Below are 16,193 nucleotides of genomic sequence, written 5' to 3'. Positions count from 1 at the left end.
ACCAGATTGATAAGTATCAGACTTATTAATTATCAAAACAGACTTATTGTGGGCCCACACTCAATAAACCTTTGAGACAGATAATTTAGGGTTTCAGTTATTACTCAGAAAAAAATTAGAGAAAAACAAATAAACAATAAATGCGGGGTACCCCTTTTTCTGTAGTGTCTGTGTGTGTGTACGTTGCAGGCCTGAATAGCTGCTTGTAGAGAACGTTGTGGCCTCAACTAAATGGCCGCTTCGCGAACTTTCGCGCCAGAAGAAACACTTGGCCTACTCAGGTCCGTGGAGTGGAATGGAGTAGAGAGCTGCAGTCTTGCCTCTGAGAGGGAAATCCAGCGTTGCCAGAGGAAGTCTGAGCCTCGCGGCAGCTCAGACCGCTATCTGGTGAGGGTGGAGGTGAAAACGGTGCACTTGTACCTGGTACTCAGTCTCGCTGATTCAGTCCACTGGGGAAGCGAACTTTAGCTGACCGGAGTGCTGTTAGCCGATGGGGCTAATGCTAGCGGAGTCTAGTGCACACCTCAGCAGCAGAACCTCAGTCAGAACTGAACTTTTACGAGGGAGCGTTTCCCTCGTTTCTAACTCTTTGGGCTTCTCAGTCCACTTTAAGGCTCTCTTGTTGACAACCACAGCGCTGACTTGCCAACAAACTCACAAAATATAACGTGTTTTACATTATTTTCCTACGTTGAGATGCTGCGTTTATCTCTCTCCACATCTCTCTCCCCGTCTCCCTCGCTCTCTCCATATCTCTCTCCCCGTCTCCCTCGCTCTCTCCATATCTCTCTCCCCGTCTCCCTCGCTCTCTCCATATCTCTCTCCCCGTCTCCCTCGCTCTCTCCCAAAACACACACACACTCCTCTCCTTCCCGCCCCCTACTGACAAAAGACCAATCAACAGACAAGGCAGACTCTATCTATGAGTGACAACACTTTTAGCCAATGAAAACGCTTTTCAACTTACAAGTCTCATACTCAGTATTTTAACACATTTGTTATACACAGTTTCTTTTTTTTTTTTTTTTTTTTTTTACCCATGAACTTATATATTTTAACATTTTAACCATATTAAACAGTTTTTAGTGATTTTAAACCCTTTACAACATAGGCACTTTACGAAATAAAATAAAAATAAATCCAAAATTTACCAGGGGCTACATTAATTTACTTAATGAAGAATAATATGACTTAAATTCATTCATGAAACTGGGGAAAGAGGGCTTATTTCCCTTTCAGTTACTGCAGTGAATGTGGTATTTTGCTAAAAGTAAAATTATATTTATGGCATCAGAGAAAGCTGAACTTAAGTTGTTCATATAAAACAAAATGTCCTCTACCTCAAAAGAAGGAATATTAAGTTTGATATTAATCCAATTTCTGATGTCCATCCAAAAAGTGTGTGAATATTGACATGAAAAAACCAAATGCTCCAGAGATTCATTTTCTGACTTACAAAAAGTACATAATTCAACATCAAATTTGAATATTTTTTCAAGAAACAGGGCTACAGGATAAATCATATTTATAATTTTGAAATGGGTCTCCTTCACTTTAGGAGATATGGGCCAGTTTACAAATTTGGAATAATCAAAAGTCATATTTATATTCTTATTATTAGGAAGTTTCTTGAAAGAAGCTCCATTATATTCATAGTAAATCTTCTGTTTCAAATCATCATTGATAGTCTTATTATCACACTTGGAGTCTACTAAATTACAGTCGTTCACTTTTAATGTGGGCATCGAAACAGTCACCTTTGAATATAAAATGACTTGTTTGATTAACAGAATCAATGCTAAAGGAATCGCTTTGCACACCTTCTTAACATCTTTAAAACTCCAAAGATTATATTGACGTATATTTGAGCATACATATTTGCAAGCAGGGTTATTTACCATTAAGCAGGGTTATTCACTATTATTCTATATATTTTCCACACAGAATGGCCTCTGGACCACAGGGAACAGATGGAGTTAGGCTCTAACTTAAACACATTAGAAAGGGGAACACTTCTTTCCCCTCCCATACATTGAGTCAGACTTACTTATGTATGTGCGCTATAGGAGCGTACGTTAAGTGTTTCCAGATGTGAGGTGTTTTCAAACATAAAAGGCTGGACTTCAGCAATTCAAGCCAGAGAGCTACAGATCAGATTTGAGAAAACAACTCTCTCCAAGCAAACCTGGGTGCTTGTTGATGATGCTGTTCTTCGTACTAATTATTATTTTTTCTGTAATAGATTTTCTTATATACAAAGAACAGTATCAGCGAAAACTTATTTCATGCATCTACATGACATCACAGCTCAAGATTCTACAGCTTGCTAATTTAACAGAAAACTCCATATTGTACTGTATTAATACACAGAATAAAACATGTTAGCAAATTAAAGTATCTATGCCCATGCTGTTTAATAAAAACTGTTAAAACACTGTAATAATAATAATACTTAATAATAATAATACTTAATAATAATTATACTTAATAATATTTAGTAACAATAATACTTAATAATTAATAATAATAATAATCAGATTATTATTAAAATTATTATTATTATAATACAATGCAATAAATACGTGAATGTGACAATAAGAATAAGAAGTCACTTCACACTTTGACATTGTTTAAAAAAAAATACACAACTAAACAACCAGCATTGTCAGGTCCTCGCCCTGTTTTGTCTGTTCTTGTGCCTGTTGTGTTGTTCCCACGTGACCCCTGCTTCTCTGTGTCCCCTGTCTCAGTAATTTTCCACCACAAGTCTCATTTGTAGCTCCGCCCCTACCCCAGGTGTTTCCAATTCTTGTGTGTTTCAAGTCACTATAAATATCCCCCCTCTGTCACTTGTCCCTGGTCGGTCTTTGCACTAACCTCTGTTGTTTTGTCTCTCTGTGTTTCTCCGCGTTTCATAGCCCTAGTCCTTGCTCTGTGTTTTTCTCTGTTTATTTCTTGTTTGGTTTTTTCTAGTTTCTTGTTTAGCTCCGTGTTCCCTAGCTCCCTGTATATACTCTGCTTTGTGTTTATTTCTAGTTTAGCTCCTTGTATATATGTTATTATTTTCTCGAGTTTGTTTATGTTCTCTAGTCCCCCTCGTTTATTTTGGTTTATTATCTTTGTTACGTGTTTACTTGTTTCTTTGTTTATCTTTGTTATTTATTTAATAAATTATTATTTGTTTTGCCCTTACCTGCACTTGCGTCCGTCTCCTCGTCTACCTGCCTGGGTCACCCACCGTAACAAGCATTATAGATAGATGCTTTATTTTATTTATCCCGATGGAATTTTAGGGAATTTATACACTTAAAGAATGGAAAAAACTGAGAAGAAACAGAATAGAAGAAACTAACATTTGGGTTGAGAAATATTTGGCATTATGAAGTAAAAAGTAAGTATATCCTGTTAATTACTTATGATCTGAGCCAATAATTTAAGGAATTTTAATAATATAGAATATTTAAACATTTGTCATTTAAAAAGTGTAGGCATTTTACAATGTGTGTAACTGTTGTAAGCATGGTTAATTGATGTACATTTATTATAAATGTTACCAGTATTTAAAATATTTTGTTAAACATATACAGATATGTCTAGCGACATGATTTATTGTTTAATTAAAGAAGCAATATGGAGAAAATAAATTTCTTTAGCCACTGCCAGCATGTTTTATACTAGGCGAATAGTATAAATATGTAGATTTCAGAGGTTTGACTGTACTAAAACTAGTGTTGCTGGGTAATACAGTTTTGCGCTGGGACTTTATTAATGTATTCTGATTCAGGAGACATAACTCTTTCATAAAAGTAACATTATAAGAAAAAATATATTTCTTTCTAAGACGAACTTGACTGAAGGTAAGTTTCTAACTTTACTCGGAGCATACTAAATGTGGTCAGCTCCGTTTCTAGAACAGGTAATTGAATCAGGCAACACTAAGATTTACCGGAGATAGAACTAACATCACAATAAAAGTCCCGTCCTTTTATACATATATATATATTTTTTGTGGTAAGATTATTATAATTATAAATGCACTTATTGTAGCTAACATTTTCACCATTCGACCAAAAAAATAAAATCAAATGAAATATAAACCGTATTCAGAATAATGATCCTTATTGATTTATCCCCAATACTTCTGTTCTGTTCAAAGCATCTACTACATCATTTTATTTACCAATTAAATACAAATTCAGATGCATTAAACAGCTAAACAATGTCTTCTTTATTATATCTGAACTGATGTGTTAATCCTCCAGCCTGATGCTTCATTTACACTATCTAGCACTGAGTCTTGTGAAGCAGTTTTGTGTTAAATCCACCCTGTTCACTCTGTAACACAAGCACCCGTCCACCTGACCCTCTATTTCTGTAAACATATATTACTGTGAGAATTCTGATTCAACATGCCATTATATTAATAACGCACTCTGTGTATTGAACATTGGAGTAAAATAAATGATATTGGGCAGATACAGTCTGCTTCTGATAGATACAATAAACGAACCAATGATAAATATTTTCAACAGGACAATTTTAAAATCGTATTGTAATTGTTAAGAAGAGCTAGCTGGTATTAAACCATGTAGAAGCCACTGTGGTCCATCTGATTAAAATGCTGGAGATGATGTACTCTGAAAACAGTATTTACTGCAGCAGAGGAGTTGTGGTATATACAGAATAGATGAATGCAATCCGACTGTGTGAGTGTGTGATTCTGAAACAACAGATATAAAAGGGATACTTGAACTACTTGAAACACATCACTGACTAAAATTTACAACACTAACACCTAAACAAAGATACACACTTCTATGAGGTGTTATCTGGTAATAATAATAGGCAGATCAGAAACAGCTAGAAGCTATACAGAGCTATACAAAGAGCTGATCAGTTAGCATAGCATGTAACTCCTTGAAAGTACACCTACAACTTGGAAAGTAATAGTTATCTACACTTTATGAATAAACAGCAGTGTAGGTACTTACAGGTATCTGAATGCACACAAGAATTAAATGTCCTCGGTAATCCCACAAAACTTTACTAAGCTGCACACCGTCCACTATCTCCACTGTTCCTCTACAGACTCCTCTCTATCTGTGGTATGCAAGCCCCCAACTGAGGCCCCTCAGTCTCAGCATCGCTCTGATTGGCTAAACAAGCGGAAGCATGAGGGTTGCAGGCACTGTGGGTGGGACTCAGTGGAGGAGCTATTTAGCTCCTGAAGTCTTTGGGCCAACTCTTGGCTCTTTGTAACAGTAATTGTAAAATATAAATAAATATAAATAATCTCAGGTGTGTTTGTGCTTCTAATAATGATATAAAACATTGTGTTCTAAAGAACAGATTCTTCTATTAAATCTCTGCAGGCCCTATTTACCATAATAAGAACAGAAACATTCACCAAGACTCACTGATTTGTACACTGTAGAGAAAAGAATATATGAATTATAAGAAACAGTGAAGGTGTGAGTAATGTTTTAAAAAAACAACTAAATTTAAGTTTAAGAACTGTGTAAATAAACGTTAAATCTGTTAGCTAGTGAAGAGTAACTGTTTATTATACTTTGGGTTGATTGACAAATATCTTTCAGTTATGATTACTTATCTTAGTATCTGTAATTACATAATCATTGTGTGAAACCTTGTATTTTATATGCATTAACCAATACTCACCTTACATCTGATCATTTTTACTCACAGTGTATTTTACACGCATTTATATAGAAGATTAACCAATAATCACAGTATATTTTTTACATATATAGTAAAACATTGTTTGATCAGGCATGTGACTAACACAGACTCTATTATATGACAAATTAACCCACATGATACATTTACTAACACATTAACATATAACATATGAGATGTAGCTCATGCTTGAAGTATTTTGTTTACTGCATGACCCTAACTAACGGTCATCAACTCGACTGGTACGCTCGGTACGGGGCTAAATTGCTACAAAAAAGGCTCTTAGATCAAAGCGGCCTTTTGGTGAGTGAGTGCCTCCCTAAAAAAAACGCTGCTTCAAAGCGGGGGGTGACGCACACACAGATAGTGCCATGATGTTCCATTCTGGAAGAACACAGTCAAGGCCAAACACTAGTGGTCCAGTCAGACACGTGAAACTTCAGTACTAACACGTGCATGCTAACATGAGATGATTTTAACAACGCCTCAGCAACAGGCTTTACGTCATTTTGGGTATAAACAAGGAGTCAGATTAGAGGGGGGGCTGAACTTATACTGGGACGGCTGTTAACTGTCTGTTTGTATCGTTCTCCTGAATTCAGTAATAAAAACTTGGTTTGCTTTCAACTTCACTCCACCTGCCTACGACTCTCTATCAACGAGCACGCAGGGGAGTTGTACCCCGGACGAGAGGTGGGGGTAGCCCACCTTTCATTCTCATTTCTACAACACTAGTAAACGCTAACAATTAAATAAACTGAGGTAAAATTTGAGGATAATTTACTCTTACTAAGGCAAATTAGCTTAAAACAGATAGTAATTTGTAGAATTGTTAGAATGGTGGCAATTAGTTCCTCCAAATCGTTTAAAAACCTTTCTAGGTCACAGAAAACAGAAAATAAATGCTCTTTCTCCTCAGAAACTTTGGGTACATTCAGTAGCTAGCTTAGCCAACACTAGGAAGCTAGCTAATTCAGCTTTTTCCTAACTTACCAAAAATCAGCCTTTAATTATACTAATTAAATATGAATTAGTTTAATCTCATAAATTTACCCATAAATTATTCGTGCTTTTCTCAGTTTATTAAACAGTATAAGAGAAAGAGAGCTAATTCACTGCTAACTCTGTTAGCTGCTAACAGGCTAATGTTGACAGGAATCTGACAGGAGAGAATCTACTGCTGAATCAAAGCCTCATAAAGAGCAGATCATTTATAAAGAGTGCGTACGCATAAAAAGAGGGCAGAAATGTGCGTAAGCAACATCTCACGCAAGAATTGTGATTTATAAAGAAATACTTGGTGTGAAAACGAGCGTACATTTAAGCAAGGTTTAAGGCATGCGTATGCCTTCAAAAGTGTGCGGAGAGAGCGGGAATTAGTGGCATCATGTGGTAAAGTAGGGAATTGTTAGTAAATATATATATATATTAGCCGGGGCAACATGAGGAATATGCGAAAGAGAATACAAATTACATTTAAGAAAAAAAATATGCAAGAAATAAAAAATAAATAAATACCGGCCGTAAAACACTGTTAAACTGCTTTGTTTGTACATTTAGCTTGGCTAACTACCAATAATAATGGTCAGTAAAACAGCAAACACTGTTGTTTGGACATTTAGTTAGGCTAGCTACCAATAATAAAAGTCAGTAAATCAGCAAACTGCATATTTGAACATTTAGCTAGCTAGCAAACAATAATAATAGTCATTAAAACAACAATTGCTACATTTGTACATTTAGCTAGGCTAGCTAACAATAACAATAGACAGTAAAACAGGAAATGCTTTGTTTATACATTTGGTCAGTAAAATAGCAAATCCTGTATCGTGGCACGAGATCTCACGAGATTAAGACGTGACGATATTTCTCGTCAAGCTTAAACCTCTCACAGTTTAATGTGGACTTTTTAAGATACAACACTGGCAACTGGCAACACAGTAGCAGCGAGTTTGGTGGTTGAGCAGTGAGCAGAAGAGGAAAATTCGGGGAATTTGCATAGAACAGAGGTCACGGGCGGACCGTGGTCCGGGTCCGGACCCAAACCTATTGAGAAGGATTTAATTGTATACACGCTTTGCGGCACAGTAAATCACAGACCAATCACGTGTGAGGTAATATCACCAACCACTCTCTTCAGTCAATCAGATCTGTGCAGACGTGGAAAAAAAAATAAATAAACACACCGCTCCTCACGCGGGATCGAACCCGTGTTGTCAGGGTCGCGGTCCCGCTGCTCCGGCTGTTGAATTGGGACATGGCCGTGAAAAAAACGCCTTTATAAGGAGATAGTGAACCTGGGCGAGAATGGGCGAAAAAACGAGAACGGACGAAAACTAAAGTCACGCCGAGTGCGACAGAGAGACAGGTGAGGAATTTTGTATAACTGGATCATTCTGAATTCTAATTAAATACTCCTGGCATAGAAGATGCTTCTGCTACTTTTAACAGAGTGACAGACGGTAACAGAGTGACCAACAAGACTGTACTGTGCTTAAAACATGTTCTGTCTCTGTTTGCACTTCAAGCATAGTCTTAATATGACTGGTTATGCATAGTTACATTACAAGAGATTTAGGAGAAAAAAAACACAAACCATAGTCTTAATATAACTGGATATGACAATCTCAGGCCTATAGGTTTCATGTCAAACATGTGTTGAGAAAACACAATGAGACTGGAGATCTGCAATATAAAAGGCGTTTATTAAAACACACATGGGTAAATATAGAGGTGAAGTAATACAAAGATAATAGTTTGTACTGGATAAAAACAATTAAGACACGACATTATTTGGATATTCTTAGTAACTTTGGAGATTAAAAAAACCATAAGCAACATTTAATATTCAATAAGGAAAAGATAAGAGAGTATAAAACTTGAGTAATACAACACAACCAAATATCTCTCTATATCCCTCTATAGTAACAGATTTTTAATTGGACTGAACCATAGACAAACAAGAACACCAGCAGAGGGAGTGAATGAGCCTGTAACCTTACTGCGCTACAGTAACTAACCTAAAAACTGAGCTCTGTCTCACAAAGAATGTCCTGGAATATTCAAACTTACAAGACATACAAACATAACATGGAATTCTATACACATCATCCCTGGATAAGAATAGTTTTGCTGAACCTGTAAAATCCATTGTTAAATACAGTTCATATTTGTTTCTGGTGGAATTTATGATTTGCGCTTTTAATTGCCATGGGACAAATTTGGGACATTTTTCTCTCCTGTGTGAATGCGCTGGTGTTTTTTGAGATCACTCTGTGTAGTAAAACTCTTCCCACAGTCTGAGCAGTGATGCGGTTTCTCTCCTGTGTGAATGCGCTGGTGTTTTTTGAGATCACTCTGTGTAGTAAAACTCTTCCCACAGTCTGAGCAGTAATACGGTTTCTCTCCTGTGTGAATGCGATGGTGTATTTTGAGAGCACTCTGTTCAATAAAACTCTTCCCACAGTCCGAGCAGTGATACGGTTTCTCTCCTGTGTGAATGCGCTGATGCCGTTTGACAGTCTCCAGTCGATTAAAACTCCTCCCACAGTCTGAGCAGTAATAAGGTTTCTCTCCTGTGTGAATGCGCTGGTGTATTTTGAGATGACTCTGTTGAGTAAAACTGTACCCACAGTCTGAGCAGTAATACGGTTTCTCTCCTGTGTGAATGCGCTGGTGTCGTTGGAGATTACTCTGTTGATTAAAACTCCTCCCACAGTCTGAGCAGTAATACGGTTTCTCTCCTGTGTGAATGCGCTGGTGTTTTTTGAGATCACTCTGTGTAGTAAAACTCTTCCCACAGTCTGAGCAGTGATACGGTTTCTCTCCTGTGTGAATGCGCTGGTGTATTTTGAGAGCACTCTGTTCAGTAAAACTCTTCCCACAGTCCGAGCAGTGATGCGGTTTCTCTCCTGTGTGAATGCGCTGGTGTATTTTGAGACCACTCTGTTCAGTAAAATTCTTCCCACAGTCCGAGCATTGATGCGGTTTCTCTCCTGTGTGAATGCGCTGATGCCGTTTGACAGTCTCCAGTCGATTAAAGCTCTTCCCACAGTCTGAGCAGTAATAAGGTTTCTCTCCTGTGTGAATGCGCTGGTGTATTTTGAGAGTACTCTGTTGATTAAAACTCCTCCCACAGTCTGAGCAGTAATAAGGTTTCTCTCCTGTGTGAATGCGCTGATGCCGTTTGACAGTCTCCAGTCGATTAAAGCTCTTCCCACAGTCTGAGCAGTGATATGGTTTTACTCCTGTGTGAATGCGCTGGTGACTTTTGAGATTACTCTGGTTAGTAAAACTCTTCCCACAGTCTGAGCAGTGATGTGGTCTCTCTCCTGTGTGAATGCGCTGGTGTTTTTTGAGATCACTCTGTTTAGTAAAACTCTTGACAGAGTGCTGATGTTTCTCCATGTCGGGACTTGGCTTCATTTGTCTTTTAAATGTAGCAAACAATTTCTGCGTGTTCTGGAGATTCTTCAGGAAGGCTTCTGCTTTACCTCTTTCAGCAGTTTAACTTTGCTCTTAGTTAAATATCCTGGTTGTTGGTGATGAATTTCAGGAAAATATTTTAATTTCTGGAAAACACAAAGAAAAATGCCATTGAATATTAAAATAAAAGCAGGTCAATTAACTGAAGAGATTCTAAGTCATTCTAAGAGAGTGATGTTACCCTTTAATCTGAAGCTTTGAGGCGTGTGCCGAAAAAACGACACACATTGGTTCAAATCACATTGCCGATGCTTGATTTGTTCTTCATCACGACAGATGATGTCCAAAGCTTTTTCCTTTAAACCAATTTATAAAAGTTTCCACACATTAACCAAATACATTAATCCAAATCAATGCTTCACAAACCTGATTTTTTTTTTTTTAACAACTCCTGATAACAGTTCATTATTTTCCACCACACTGGCTTCAGGCTAACAGTGATATGCGCTCCTGAGTTCAAGATGTGTTTTTTGGAAATGTTGATCCGATGCAGTTGTCTTGTTGGTGCAGGGAATTGTAGTTCAAAATAAAATCACAGCAAAATAATGACATTTTTACTGTTACAACACATCAACCAACCTCCAACAGGAGTGTAAAACATAAGAGTCTCTTTTGTTTACTAAAGGTTAACACAATTATAACAATTTGTAAGAATTCATATTATTTTATGTAGTTCTTTTTCAATTATTTTTGTAGTCTTTTTAACCTCTTACACAAATGTTTAATTGTGTATTTTTGTCAAGTTGCTCAAAGTGTGATTCTTCTTCTTATTTTTATTACCAAATTCATGTTTTTGTTATTATTATCATCATTATTAAAGTATCAGCAAAAGAGCAGCTGGAGACTGTATTCCACAGTAATGGTTTAACTGGGATTTCTTAAAAACAGCGGGGCTAAAGATGTTGTAATTTGCTAATATTTGTGTTTGTTATTACAGTGAAATAGCAAGTTTTCTGTTAAATCAGTAAGCTAATAAATGTTACTTGTGAAATTCCTCTTCTTGCCTGAACTTTTCCTCACTATAATCACTAAATCTTTCATTCTTACATTTAATATTTTACAAGTGGACTTTTATTTTGACGGGAGAGTCACATGAGTTACCAGCATCTGTTGTGGTGGAACCGGATTAAGTAAAGGAAAATTAACTAAACTAAACTAAATTAGTGTAACTAAGAAATGTGTAGAGACTGATCACACAAACTTAAAAAGGAATTTCCACAGAACTGATTTATCTCAGGTGTGTGTTAGTGATGTGGGGGAGGGAGGGCAGGAGTGTGAGGTTCCGTTATCCTGTGTATGATCTGTAAAGCCCCCCCCATCCCCAGATCCGCGACCCCCTACTGCAGACTGCTGAGCAGAGCTAGGAGAAGATCCAGTGCTGGTGGTGTAAATGCTGCACATGCTGAAGGTGCTGAAGGTGGTGTTGGTGTAGGAGTGAATGTAGAACAGCGTGATGGAGAGAGAGAGAGAGAGAGAGAGAGAGAGAGAGAGAGAGAGAAACTTCTCCGTACCTTCTGTAGTTCAGCTGATCCCTCACTTCCTCCTCTCCAGCTACAGACCCCGGAAGCTCAGCGTCATCCGGGTTATGTAGAGCCCCGCCCCTCCCCCGCTATATCACATTATACCCCATCACCGCTAGAGGGAGCCCGCGAGGGAGTCCTCAATGCATGGAGCTGAATGGAGCTAAACAGCTAAAACTCTCATTTAAAACACTGTATAACTACTTCTCTGGAGTTTTCCTTTAATTTTACAAAGTAGAACAAAGTATTTCACTAAAATAGGAAAGAAAACGTACCTCTATATTTCCATTTTCTAAAACTAATGTTTTGTATTCAGTAGATTTACTAGCATTACTGCTACTGATGCTGGAGTTACATACAGAGCTCATTTAAATGGATTAAAACTGCAGTTTAAAAGCTTTAATAATTATCTCTGCGGTGATGCAACTTGTCTCATTTCTTTTATTGTTGAGATTGTGTAAATATGAGAGTTTGTTTAAATGTTTTCTTCTTGTTGGTACTTACATAGATGAAAATAGTAATCTACTAAAATAAATAGGAAAACATATTTAAATATAACTGGAACTTACTTGGGTTGTGGGGGCTGCTGCTAAATGGTTGTTAGAATTGGGTTAACTGCACTTACATTAAACTCTAAAATTAAAGCAGCAATTGCAGTTCTGGACAGTATGCAGATCTCATTAGTCTTGATAATGAAAAGGTAGGACATTTTTCATGTTCTTTCTGTTTACAACTCACTCTGAGGAATTCTGAGCACTTCAGAGCACTGACTGGTGTGTCACGGGAGAGTGTAGGGTACTACAATCAAAAGTGTTGCAGTACTGAATACTACATACTGGGCGGTGTGTAGTATGCAGTACATACTAGTGCAGTATGCAGTATAGTAGTATGCCATTTCGAATACAGACTAGGACTGAGATAAAGTGAGCTATGGCTAGCTGCTCACTTTCTCTTATTATGGCTAGACACTGAAAGCAGGTTTTACCTCTTTGAAAACTTGAATGATCTTAATTTGTACATCCGAGTATCAATTAAAGACATTTAAGGTATTTTTTCTGAAAGAGAACCGCGTTTAGGTGTTGGCTAGCGTTCATGTTTGGTAATTATAACTAGAAAGCTAGCTAGCAGCCACAAAGTGAGCCTCTGAGATTATCAACGAATAAACGTATAATAATAAAAAACGTATCACCATAAATACATTATATACAAATAAACATATTCCATATTATCATACATCACATAAAACATTACTTATTCCCATACAATATGAAAAGTGACTTTATAATATCGTAATTTATCACCACCATATCCACCACATCTTACCTCAGAAAGAGCTGAATAACTTTCCAGTTGCACAAGCTTCACTTTATTCTGTTCAATGAATCAGTAGGAGTCGAATCACAAGAATAACTAAACCTAACTGTTTTTAAAACTTCACATTTTACAATTTTATATCATAATAAATGTATGGTCAACATTTTCTAAATAAGACTAACCGAGTCTCCTAAATCTGAGTGACTTATAACTTTTGTACATTGTACATTGAGGTTGTTCTGAAGTGATGAATCAACCGAAGCTTCCTGAAGTTGACAGCAGATTGATTCATTTCCAGCAATAACTTTTTTTTAATATACAAAAAAAGAACAAAATAAAACAATAAATATAATGCACAAAAATGTGTTTTTATTTTAACAATTTAATTATATAAGTATTTCATTGTTGTACATAGATATGAACATCTGTGTGTGTAGTATGATGTGAGGTAGTGCAATTGGCTAAATAAATAAACACTTTTCCAAGGCAAAAACACAAGTGAACAACAGAATGAAAAATATGGAACAAAAAAAGTTCAGATAGCAGAATAGTTTGTTGTTAAGGGTGAACTGAAATGGACTTAGGGTGTAGTGAATCATGATAACAAATACGAACATTTGTTGAATAGCCCACCTCCATTCTCCCCAGCATTCTGAAATACAGCGCTGTTAGCTAATGCTCCCAACAGACCACAATGCTAGTGATAGGGGCATAGCTTAACCCATACAAAAAAAATCACTATTTTTACACCATTAACAACAAACTCAAAGTAGCTCCACACTTCACTGGTAGAATTCCAAGGATGATGACATTTAAAGCAAGGCAGTGAGAACTTTAAAAGTACACAGATAGTTTATTAAAAACACTGTTTATACACAAAGTGCCTACAGATAGTTTATTAAAGCACTCTTATACACACAGTGCCTACAGATAGTTTATTAAAAACACTGTTTATACACACAGTGCCTACAGATAGTTTATTAAAAACACTGTTTATACACACAGTTCCTACAGATAGTTTATTAAAAACACTGTTTATACACACAGTTCCTACAGATAGTTTATTAAAAACACTGTTTATACACACAGTTCCTACAGATAGTTTATTAAAAACACTGTTTATACCCAGTTCCTACAGATAGTTTATTAAAAACACTGTTTATACACACAGTACCTTCAGATAGTTTATTAAAAACACTGTTTATACACACAGTGCCTACTGATTAGTTTATTAAAGCACTCTTATACACACAGTTCCTACAGATAGTTTATTAAAAACACTGTTTATACACACAGTTCCTACAGATAGTTTATTAAAAACACTGTTTATACACACAGTGCCTACAGATTAGTTTATTAAAGCACTCTTATACACACAGTTCCTTGTCGTAGTTAAGCCAGGAAAGGTCTGATGACAAGCACGAATGAATAGGTAGGAAAGGGGAATAGATTGGAAAATTAATGTCGGGGAAATGCATAACTTTCCAGTTGTTGCTGAAAATATCTCTATAATATTGATGCATTTTTAAGCATTTCTTGTCAGTTGACTTATTGTGGCTTGACTAGCTGAAGGTATTGTGTATATAAACTATCTGTGTATATAAACTATCGCACTGTATTTCGGAATGTTGGGGGAGATCGGAGGTGGGCTATTCAACAAAAGTTTATACTCGTTATTGACTACAAATCAAGTCCATGTATATAACTTCTCCCCTAAACTGAAAAGGAGAAAACAGGGGATGAAAAAACAAACAGATTATGGGTCAGATTAGAACTGGATTTGTATGTGAAAAGACATTTTTAAGGCCTTATGCCTCTGTAAAGGCTGGGCTGTCAATAGAACAAATAACACCTCCCTCATAGGAAATGTTTACGATGACTGGAAGGCGCTTAATTAGCTGATCAGTACATTGTGTGGAACGATGAGCTCCTCCATATCTTCTGTCAAAAGGAGAGTGGTGTTGCTTCCCACAGAGACTCCAACCACCACAATCCCTCTTCTGTTTTTTTCTCAGGTTTCTGCAAGTAAAAATATTTTTTCCAGTTTTCACCATTAAACAGTTGAATACCGAAAAATTACAGTATTTCTCATTTGTCAATATTTCCTGGGACAGCACGGAAGAAATGACACTTTAATGTAATCTAAAGTAATCAGTGTACATCTTGTATAACAATGTGAGTTTGCTTTGCCCTTGAAACAACTCAACACACAACCATAACAACATTAACACCACCTCCTTTAAACAGCTGCAGTAATAATTTACCTCACAATATTCAGATGTGTAATTTCTGTAAGCTGCAAGAGGGCAAGTTCTGCCAGCGCTGCCTCTCTCCACAGCGCCACCTCGTGGTGCTTTCCCTCTTCTTCTAAGATCAGTTCACCAACAGGAACAGGCCCATCTCTAGTGGCTTGCATCCGGGTTGAAATTAGCTATGAAAAACATAGTGTTAAATAATGCTGTGAAAATACACTATAACCATACAGGGACTAATTTTGTGGTACCACTTTACAATAAGACTACCTTTATAAAGGGTTTGTAAATGGTTTACAATTAGTTTGTTAATGGTTACTAATTAGGTTGTAAATGTCTTAAAAATAATTAATAATCAGTTATAACACATACGTAGAAAGGGCAACAAAAAGACCTATTGTTTGCCAAATAGTGAACCCTCAGCCATCTATATTGTTGCCCTTTCTATATATGTCTTATAACTGATTAAGGCATTTACACCCTAATTAGTAACCATTAATAAACAAATTGTAAACCATTTATTTATTTATTTATTTTTTATATTTGTTTATTGGGTTTAAAGAGATATCCAACAAGATTCTAGAGCAGATAAATATATACATACATCTAATATACAAGATATCATTTAACACTATAACAACATTCAGGAAGAGAGCAAAAGAAAAGAAGGAGAAGAAGAAAAGAAGAAAATAAGAGAGAAAAAAGGAAAAAAAAAAGTCAGCTACTGTAGTCTTATATCAAGATTTTATTGTATATACCATTACATTACTCTGGGATAAGTGAGAGATCTAAACCTTTTACAAATCGATAGAATGGGTTCCACAATTTTTCAAACTTGCTTGATGAGCCATGTAATGAAAGCCTAATTTTCTCCAGTTTGACAAAGTAAAGAACATCTCTTATCCAACGAGTATAAGATGGGGGT

At 36.4% G+C, this 16,193-nt stretch overlaps 5 protein-coding genes across 10 annotated transcripts in view; 2 read left to right on the top strand and 3 right to left on the bottom strand.

Moving 5' to 3' along the window:
- Positions 1-5,131, bottom strand: part of LOC125801106 (NACHT, LRR and PYD domains-containing protein 14-like) — a 58,007-nt gene extending 52,876 nt beyond the window's left edge. For both annotated transcript variants that reach the window (XM_049477120.1, XM_049477122.1), the window contains exon 1: positions 4,992-5,131. The gene's annotated coding sequence lies outside the window, so the exon portion shown is untranslated. The remainder of the gene's footprint in view (positions 1-4,991) is intronic.
- LOC111197413 (zinc finger protein 239-like) overlaps positions 1-16,193 on the bottom strand; it is a 414,061-nt gene that overhangs the window by 9,787 nt on the left and 388,081 nt on the right. Inside the window, exon 1 of one of the 4 annotated variants that reach the window (XM_049477305.1) lies at positions 152-804. The exons of the other annotated variants lie outside the window; for them this stretch is intronic. The gene's annotated coding sequence lies outside the window, so the exon portion shown is untranslated. Of the gene's footprint in view, positions 1-151; positions 805-16,193 lie in introns of those variants that run through there. 4 annotated transcript variants of the gene reach the window in all.
- LOC125801169 (zinc finger protein 585A-like) overlaps positions 1-16,193 on the top strand; it is a 418,011-nt gene that overhangs the window by 263,062 nt on the left and 138,756 nt on the right. The window lies entirely within an intron of this gene.
- The window catches only part of LOC125801216 (uncharacterized), a 201,941-nt gene that overhangs the window by 139,568 nt on the left and 46,180 nt on the right, over positions 1-16,193 (top strand). The window lies entirely within an intron of this gene.
- On the bottom strand, positions 8,384-11,723 carry LOC125801224 (zinc finger protein 271-like). Of its 2 annotated transcripts, none has more exons than XM_049477603.1 (2): positions 11,694-11,723; positions 8,384-10,268 (listed from the first exon to the last, which is right to left on the bottom strand). In XM_049477603.1, the coding sequence occupies exon 2, from the start codon at positions 10,120-10,122 to the stop codon at positions 8,899-8,901; it is 1,224 nt and encodes a 407-aa protein (XP_049333560.1). In that variant the 5' UTR covers positions 10,123-10,268; positions 11,694-11,723; the 3' UTR covers positions 8,384-8,898. The 2 variants fall into 2 exon arrangements, with proteins under 2 accessions (XP_049333560.1, XP_049333559.1); XM_049477602.1 differs by lacking the exon at positions 11,694-11,723 and adding an exon at positions 10,364-10,704.

The sequence above is a fragment of the Astyanax mexicanus genome, chromosome 4 (assembly GCF_023375975.1).
Source record: "Astyanax mexicanus isolate ESR-SI-001 chromosome 4, AstMex3_surface, whole genome shotgun sequence".
Classification (NCBI taxonomy): domain Eukaryota; kingdom Metazoa; phylum Chordata; class Actinopteri; order Characiformes; family Acestrorhamphidae; genus Astyanax; species Astyanax mexicanus.
This window is presented reverse-complemented; position numbering and strand designations above follow the sequence as displayed.